Below are 8,973 nucleotides of genomic sequence, written 5' to 3'. Positions count from 1 at the left end.
ATGCCAAGTCCATCAGTGAGGCCTCCTTCTATGCCATCAAGTTAGCCAGACATCTCTTCAAAGTGCAGAAAAACCTGCCCAAGGCAAGAAAAGTGCTGTCAGAAGCCATAGAACTCGACAAAGTATGTGTTCCTTATTGGCTCTCTTACCAAACCCCAAACCACCCTGGTGTTCTTCTCCCTTTCTGAACCAGTTTCAAGCCATGGCAGCAGTGATGACAGGAGTTGTAACTGTATGGAGTGTCCCATCACTGCATGGAGACAACAGTCCCTCTAAACTGATGTTGCCAAGTTCCCAGCTTGCACGTCTGGAGTTTGCATTCCTTTTCTCCCCATCAGAAGCACAAGGTGCTTCCTACCTTCATTGTCCTTTTTAGTCTTACATATTATTGGTGCATCCATGTCTCACAAGATTGGTGTGGGCACTACTTGTGTGTGGTTTGAATAAGTGCAGGAAGATGTAGCAGTGCAGATACTGCCAGCAAAGAGCAGCTCCTGGGTGGATAGTGCTGCTCACTGCTGGTCTATGTGAAACAAACCAGCCCAGGGTGGAGAAAAAATGTATTTCATAGAATTACAGAGTCTATTGGCTGTTCTAGTGCCAATTTGTGGTGTGAATGTTCTGGTGTGTGTCTGTAACACACATTAAACACCTGCTGGGACAGGGCTGCACCTTCTAACACATGTTTTGCACAGGAGAACACCAAACTGTACCTGAACCTGCTGGAGATGGAGTACAGTGGTGACCTCAAGCAGAACGAGGAGAACATCCTGAGCTGCTTTGACAAGGCTGTCCATGGAGCTTTGTCCATCAAAATGAGGATCACCTTCTCCCAGAGAAAAGTGGAATTCCTGGAAGATTTTGGGTCTGATGTAAACAAGTAAGATGTGGCCAGATTAGGGTCACTGAGAGAGTGCTAGTAGGAGCTGGGAAGGAGCGGGGTTAGTGCAGCTGGTCAGCTGTTTCCTTTGGGCCATCAGCTCCTTGCTAAGGAGCAGCTGCTTTTCTGATCCAACTTGCTGGGTTTGATTTGTAAACAGGAATGGATATGTCCATAGAAATAGATTTTAAACAGGAATAGGTTTTTAACTAGGGATAGATTTTTAAATAGAACTCTCCTTTCAGAAAATGATCCCTTTTTATCTGAAATGCCTAACACTTCCTGGAGCAAACCTTTGCTGCAGTTCCCTTTATTCAGCCCGGTGCAGTCAGGTGCTCCCCAAAGAGGATGTGACATACCACACAGGTGTCAGTTGAGACTCTGTACCTGGGAGCTGCTGCTTAAGCTTTCCAAACTGCAGTGATTGGATTTGTCTGTGTTCAGCACTGTAATGACTGTACAGAGATGTGGGAGGCACACTGAGAATGCAAGCTTTAAATTCAATACCACATAGACTTCTTTCCTCTTAATTCTCTGTTGTAATATTTAACTTCACAGCTAAATAACTGGAAGGACTAATCAGGAGTTAGTTTTTCTCCTTTGTATGTTTTTTAACATCTGTCCTTAAATCATGCTGCCTGTGGCTGGCAGCCAGGCCTGGCAGGTTTGGAATCTGAGACACCAAACACAATGAAGTTCACAGTTCCCAAGTAACACCAGAGCAGAGAATAAGTATTTTTCACCAAGAGCATAGTGACAGAAGCAGCAGGTGTTTTGTGAAATCTAAATGCAGCAGATGAAAGTGTATCTCAGTATTTGTGGGAGTTGCAGCACGGATTCTTTCGTGCTGCATTAAACACACTTGTTCTTCCCATGCTGACTGGGAAAAGGCTGTAGGTGCTACTGTGGGATTGTAATCATTTTCCAGTATTTAAACATTGATCCCTCAGTCTCAGTGCTGCAGCATCAGCTGAATCATAAATAGCTTCTAGAAAACTTCTTTATAAAGGAACATTATGAAAACTGCATCAAGTGTGAGGAAAATTGAGCAAGTTGGGAATTGGAGGTGGTGTGGAATCGAGCTGAAGCTTATTTGCTCTCCCATCTTGTGGAGGATCAGTCGTTAAAGTGTGTTCAGTTTCATTTGGGTTAGAATGTTGTGTTTTTACCATTCCAAGCAGACCATTGAAAGGGCTGCTCAGTGTTCAGGGTGTTTGCATCGGGGTGTTGAGCAAGGCTTGACTCCTGTTGTGTCCCTCAGGCTCCTGGATGCCTATGACGAGCACCAGGCGCTGCTGAAGGAGCAGGAGTCGCTGAAGCGCCGCGCGGAGAACGGGTAAGGGCTGTGGGCAGGGCTGGGGCACAGACAGAGCTGCAGCACAGACACAGCACATGGCAGGGTCTAAAGCTGTGAGTGAACATCCCCAGGGACTAGAGGTTCTTTAGTCTATGGGTGTATATACAGGTATTGTTCAGCTTTAAACCTGCTGATGCAAGAACAAAACCACTCCCTTGTAGTCAAAGTGTGCACTAACCAGAGCTGCTGCTTCCATGTTTGGGAACTTCTTTGGAAAAGCTCAGCAGTGCTAGGAAAATAACTCAGTCTTTAAGCACAAACATGGTTTTGCTGCCTCAGTTTGGGCACCAGCAGAATTTAACCCCACTGTGTTCTGGAGCACAGCACTACTGCCCTTCCCTAAGCCAAATTCTATTAACCACTCCTGGGCACCCAGTGGGAAAATACTATTTCACCTGAGCTCAGGTTTGTCACACAAAGCCATGGCCAGAGCTGAGCCCAAGATGCCAAGCAGAGCATCTGTTCCCACCCAGGTCGGAGGAGCCGGACGAGAAGAAGATGCTGAGCGATGACCCGAGCTTGGCGTCGGCACAGATGATGGACGGGGACATGCAGGTCAACCAGGCTGCATACAACTACAACGCCTGGTACCAGGTATGCTGTGCCACTGCCTGCAGCCATGGCTGTGCCCACTGGCAGGGAGAGCCTGGAGGGAAAGCTCAGCTCCTGCTTTATTGATCCCTCTCTGACCCATTACCCAAGTGTAAAGAGCATGTGTGCGGAGCAAGGAGCAGTGTGGTGGCTGTGCTCTCACACAGGGATGTGACTGGGTGAGGGAATAGAGCAGTGTGGTGGCTGTGCTCTCACACAGGGATGTGACTGGGTGAGGGAATAGAGCAGTGTGGTGGCTGTGCTCTCACACAGGGATGTGACTGGGTGAGGGAATAGAGCAGTGTGGTGGCTGTGCTCTCACACAGGGATGTGACTGGGTGAGGGAATAGATCAGGCAGGAAGGTGACTGGGTGAGAGCAAGGAGCAGTGTGGTGGCTGTGCTCTCACACAGGGATGTGACTGAGTGAGGGCAACAGACCTGCTGTGTGTGGAATGGTTTGCCCAGGAGTGGCCTTGTGCTGCCAATGAGCTTGGGTACTTCCAGTCTCCAGTCTGTAGTTCATGCAATGTCTTGGAATGGCTTCTGCATAGCACCTGCAAAATCAGCTTGTCCTTGGGGGCTGTTCCTCCATGACAGTTTATTTTGGATTTGAATAGAATCATTGAGGTTAAAAAGCCCTCTCAGACCACTGAGTCCAGCCATTCCCCAGCACTGCCAAGGCCACCACTAACCATGTCCACAAGTGCCACATCCACATGGCTGTTAAATCCATGAGTTTTGTGGAAGTGGTTTAATGAAAACTCTTGTTCAGACTCTGCAGCGCTCCCAGAGCCAGGATAGTGGGGATGCAGCTGGGCACAGCCTCTGGGTGACTTGTTGGGGATTGCCTGTATCCAGGCCAGGTGATATTCTCAAAGTCAGGCAGTGAGAGGAACCTCATCCAGCCCTAGGCCAGGAAAATTAATGCCCCAAGTTTTCACACATGGAGCCACAGGAATAGTAGACTTGGGTTAGGATGGATATCAGGACAAGGTTTTTTCCCCAGAGGTGTTTGGGCACTGGAACAGCTCCCCAGGGCAGTGGTCACAGCCCCAAGGCTGACAGAGCTCAAGGAGTGTTTGATCAATGCTGTCAGGCACAGGGTGCATTGTTGGGGTGTTGTGGAGTTGGACTGATGATCCCTGGGAGTCCCTTCCATACTTTGGTTGTATGAATGTTGGTGCAGATCCCTGTACAGTGGCTGACACAGTACCACCATCATTGCCTGCCTTTCAGTCTGCGCAGGGAAGCAGACAAGCACTTCTCAAGGGAATGGGGCACTTGTTCCTGCTGTCCCAGGGGTGTTGTGCTGCTAAGCACCCATGGGAGCTGTCAGGGATGGTCAGTGCTGCCTCAGGATTCGTGTGGGTGCCCTGACTGATATAACCCTCATGTGTTTGCTTGCAGTACAACTATCAGAATGCCTGGAATTATGGCCAGTATTACCACACTTGATCCAGAGTGGAGTTCCCTGTGCTGCAGCTTCAACAAAGATGGAATAAAACAAATATCTATTTTTCTAAGCTTGGGATGTGAAAGAACTGTTGTGCCACCTGCTTCTGGCCCTCTGCATGTGAAGGAGCTGCTGCTCCCAGGATATGTTTGACACAGGATGTGTGTGCTGGTAGCTGATCCATGGTCTCTTGTCCAATGCTCATCCACCATAACTGCGGTTTTGTAATTCCCTCATTAATTTATGGAGCTCCTGAAGGATATTGTCAGGCTCATGCTGATTCCATAGATGGAATGGGCACAGCTCTGGGGTTTGGCTTTGACCCTGCTCCCCAGCCCAGCTGTCACCACATGCTCTGTCACATGTTTTCCATGCCCACACTGCTCTGTGTTGGGATGGAAACTCCAGAGCTAGCAACCCTGGGAAGCTGTGCCCTGAGTTTTCCAGCCTGTGTGGGGTCAGACCCTGAGGTGCAAATCGACCCCGAGTTCTTTTTTAAGAAGCACAAAGTGTGTTTGGGATGATTTTTGTATTTGGAGTTTTTCATGTACACAGTGTGAGCAGAACTTTTTCATTTTGATCAAAGTGATCATTCCCACTTTTTTAATAAAAGCAAGGAATTCAGTACTCCTCTGACCTTTCTTGGATTGCCTCATTTGAGCTAAGAGGAACAACTCTAGAGCTCAGCACTGGTGGTGTTCAAGGGTTGTGGCACAGGGATGGATGCCCATGGAGCTCTGAGCAGGGGGTGGCATCAAATACCTTCAAAGAGAAAATGAGTGGGAATTCTATGGAATTCAGCTCCACAGGAGGCAGAGCTGGAAGGGAAAGGCCCTGTGGGAGCCCTGAGGTAGGTGGGGAGGTACCTGCTGCTCACTGTGGGTGTAATTTATAATTCCCTTCTGCCTGGGGCTCTGCAACCTCCCCCAGGCCCGGGAGGAGGCGTAAGCACAGACACAAAGGGACATCACTTGCATGTACAAACTGTGGTTTCTTTAGTGGTTGGGATGTCACTGTACAGCAGTTGGGGCAGGACAACACTGCATTCCATACAAGGCCACGGCTGGAACTGCATCCAGGAGTTACAGCAGCAGCTGCAGCCAGAAGCTTTCTCCAGTGTCAGTGGGTTCCAGCAGCAAAGGAAATTCTTCATTCAATATCCACGAGCTCCACTTCAAAGAACAGCTTTGCATTGGGTGGAATCCTGGTGGCACATGTTAAGGAAGCTTAAAAAGACCCCAGACACCCTGAGTTAGCATGTCCCTCCCAAGGCAGGGATCTGCCAGCTGCTCTGCTGCGTCACTGACCTGTTTGGACATCTTGGATCAACACAGAGCCACAGCTGCTGCCCAGCATGAGCTGTCAGGAGGGGCCAGCTCCGTGGATACTCCTCCATTAGCACACTCTGCCCCTTATTCCCACTCCTCTGAACAGGCAGCCCAGTCTCACCCGAGCTGCCCAAGCCTTGGCTCCAGTTCTGGGAGTCACTGGGGAAGGTTACACTGTCCTGCTGTGCCACAGAGGGACAACAGTGTCCAAGCAGTGCCTTGGATTACAGGACTTGGGCAGGAGAGAACCAGGATTTGTGTAAGGGAGAACCATCCCTTCCCCTTTGAGCACCGAGAAAAAGAAATGTAAGACACCGCAGGATCATCATCCTGTATTTCAGGTGTATCCCAGAACTAGTTCCAGCCTGGATCCAACTGTTCTCCTGGCAGTTGCTGCAGATAACTTCCCTCCTGCCTTCCTACTACAGTGGTTGAGTCTCCCCACTGGTGCTGCAGGAACAAGTGTCTGGAAGCAGCTGGAATAAAAATGCAGGTGGCAAACAGCAGCAAGTCAAAACAAAAGGACAATCCCACCCACCCCACAAGTGCCCTGAATTCTCTTACATTACCCTGAGCCTGCTGTAAGAGTGAACTGTCCTCCGTGATATCCCTGCCCATTAAAGCACTCTATCCCACCCAGCATTCCCAAGCTCCCTGAGGAGTCTGTGATGGAAGGATACTTGGCATCAGGCTGTCCCTTCTTGCCATAGGCCCACTCAGGTTCAATCTCCAGCTGAGCCTTCTCCCCTTTGCTCATGGTGAGCAGAGCTTCATCCCACTGCAACGACACACACCACAGCTCTCAGTGCAGCAGGACCTAACAACATTCCATAGCTCTTCCTCTTTGCTCCTGGAATAGCCACACCATTGCAGGTGTGCTGTGAGGCCCTTTCCCTTGTGGAACACTGCTGATGGGGTGATGTTCCCTGCTCCCGTGCTGTGATGGCACCAGTGCAGCAATGGTAACACCCTTGATTCCAAGGCAACATTCCCAGTTCCAGCAGGCCCTTCCCAGCAGCACACCACACAGTGCCAAGGGTACACTGTGAAGCACAGTCTCTCCCTGCCATTCTGTAGGATCACAGAATCCCAGACTGGTTTGGGTTGGAACGACCTTAAAGCCCACCCAGTCCCACCCCCTGCCCTGGGCAGGGACACCTTCCACCAGCCCAGGTTGCTCCAAGCCCCATCCAGCCTGGCCTGGAACACAACTTGCATGAGACTGACCTGGGCAAGAGGCTGTGCTTATCCCAGGGAACAGAGTGTTTTCCATGCACCACCGAAGGAGGTGAATGACACTGACAATAAATACTACATGCTGCCCATGTAAACTCTTGCCATTTGCCTTTTCATCCACCAGAAACACAAGAGCAGCTCAGAACTTGCACCTGGTGATAAATACACAGAGTGGAACTGTTCAGGGACTGAGAAAGTCAGTGGTTTACTTACCCCTCGGATCACTTTTCCTACCCCAACTTTGAAACTCAAGGGCTTGGCTGCTTTTTTCTTCTTGGAACCTGAGAGAGAGTTTGTGTTGATTTGCTTTAGCACCACACCAGCACACCCCACACTTCTGCCTGAAACTGCCAGCACAATCACCTTTTACAGAACTATCTTTCTTAGCCTTCGTTCTTTTAGCCACTCTAGGATTTTAATGGGGAAACATAGTGCTGTGCACTAAAACATAACCAAATGTTCAAGCTGCACCAGGAGCTGATAAGCATCTTCAAACCCCAAAGACTCATTTCTGATGGCTAAAGCTGACAGTACAGGCCATAAAGGAAGCAAAAATAGTCCCTAGGGAACACACACCTCACACAAGTCCTGTGAGATGCAGGCTGTAACCCAGTGACTCTGGAATGCTCTTCTGAGTGTGGGACACTGCTGGAAAAGTCCTTCCAGTGTGGCACAATCTCACACCAAACCCTCTGCTCTGTCACACAAACCCCAAGCAGAGTCCCTGCAGGAATGTTGCACACCAGAGAACTCAGATGCCTCTCATTCCAGTGCCTCCATGTTTATGGATGTATAACAGAATCACACCAAGATGTGTTTATTCAAAGACACTCAGAGCACTGCAATAAGTTTCTGCAGGAAGGGGAAGCTCCCAGAGCAGGAACCATCCTGCCTCCCTCCAGAGATGTTTCAGCATGGATTAAGTCCCTGCATTTCACATTCCCAGGCCTGGAGGGAATGGCAAGTGTGAGGGCTGGCAGGATGCAGCAGTGTCACTTGACACCAGCCAGTCCTAAAATACTGTCCTGCATTACCTCATGGAAAATCAGGATGCAGGAGCAGCAAAACAACACACTAGCAAAACAGTTAGTCAGGAATCCCTCCAGGGACACCTTCCAGAGGCAAACCCCTGCGTAAATCTGCCTAGAGTTTAACTATATACCCATATCTACCTGTATCCACATATCTATAACCTTACTTGATTGAATATTGGTATCAAAGACTGTTCCATCCTGCAGCTTTCCCGTGTACCAGCAATGCACAGTGTCTCCTTTCTTGGGGAAGTTGGTTTTATCTCCCTTCTTTAAGATGGATTTTGTGTACTTTGGTGGCCCCTGCGGGTATAAAAAGAGAGTTATGACTGGTGGGATAAATAGTCTCAGACCAACCAAGATGGAACAAGCACTCAGTTCAAGGCAGCAAGACAGACACAGTGTTAGTGATGCTGTGTCATGTGTTACTGCAGGGCTGGAGTATTTGGGAGAAATGCAGCAGATTAAGGTCAAGGCATGGTACAAATACCTGACCTCTTGCTGGAACCTGGTTTTTGGAGACCTGGAATCATGGAATGTCCTGAGCTGGAGACTCACAAGGATTAGAGTCCAATTCCTGCCCTGCACAGACACCCTAGCAACCCACCCTGTGCCTGAGAGTACTAGTCAAACACTCCTTGAGCTCTGTCAGGCTTGGGGCTGTGCCCACTGCCCTGGGGAGCTATTCAGTGCCCAAACACCCTCTGGGGGAAGAACCTTTGCCTAACATCCAACCTACTCCTCCCCTGGCACAGAGGACCCAGTTAATTTGCTTTTCCACACAAACAACACATGGTGGGGTGTCACAAACCTCCTCCACAGCCTCCTCAGGTTTCACTGCCTTCCCCTTGTTCTCCTCAGCCTTTGCTGGCTTCGCCTTCTCCACAGCCTTCTCCACACCATCCGTGCCCTTGAACCGCTGTGGGAGGCAGAGACACATCCATCAGCCCCCAGCCCTGCACCCCCAGCCCCATGCCACCCGCAGGCCTCACCTGTGTGTGGAAGAGCTGTGTGTAAGCTGCAATCAGCTGCTCCTTGTTCGCTGTCTTGGCCACGTTCTTCACCTGCCCCAGCAGCTTGTGCTCTGCCAGGAACT

The 8,973-nt window shown here is 49.7% G+C and overlaps 2 protein-coding genes across 2 annotated transcripts in view; one reads left to right on the top strand and one right to left on the bottom strand.

Annotated features, from left to right (window-relative positions):
• PRPF39 (pre-mRNA processing factor 39) overlaps positions 1 to 4,516 on the top strand; it is an 11,639-nt gene extending 7,123 nt beyond the window's left edge. The window contains exons 9-13 of the mRNA XM_009076819.1: positions 1 to 122; positions 696 to 880; positions 2,142 to 2,216; positions 2,711 to 2,831; positions 4,237 to 4,516. The exon at positions 1 to 122 is cut by the window's left edge and continues 144 nt beyond it. Coding sequence (XP_009075067.1) covers positions 1 to 122; positions 696 to 880; positions 2,142 to 2,216; positions 2,711 to 2,831; positions 4,237 to 4,284 — 551 coding nt within the window. The 3' untranslated portion in view covers positions 4,285 to 4,516. The remainder of the gene's footprint in view (positions 123 to 695; positions 881 to 2,141; positions 2,217 to 2,710; positions 2,832 to 4,236) is intronic.
• A 737-nt stretch (positions 4,517 to 5,253) lies between these two features.
• FKBP3 (FK506 binding protein 3, 25kDa) lies at positions 5,254 to 8,970 on the bottom strand (the record flags this gene model as incomplete). The annotated part of the gene is made up of 6 exons (XM_009076820.1): positions 5,254 to 5,486; positions 6,291 to 6,388; positions 7,060 to 7,127; positions 8,045 to 8,180; positions 8,689 to 8,796; positions 8,870 to 8,970. Coding segments are annotated over 6 exons (566 nt in total), but the record flags the coding sequence as incomplete, so codon positions are not given.
• Between the last annotated feature and the right edge of the window lie 3 nt (positions 8,971 to 8,973).

The sequence above is a fragment of the Acanthisitta chloris genome, unplaced genomic scaffold, assembly GCF_000695815.1.
Source record: "Acanthisitta chloris isolate BGI_N310 unplaced genomic scaffold, ASM69581v1 scaffold42466, whole genome shotgun sequence".
In the NCBI taxonomy this organism is placed as follows: domain Eukaryota; kingdom Metazoa; phylum Chordata; class Aves; order Passeriformes; family Acanthisittidae; genus Acanthisitta; species Acanthisitta chloris.
This window is presented reverse-complemented; position numbering and strand designations above follow the sequence as displayed.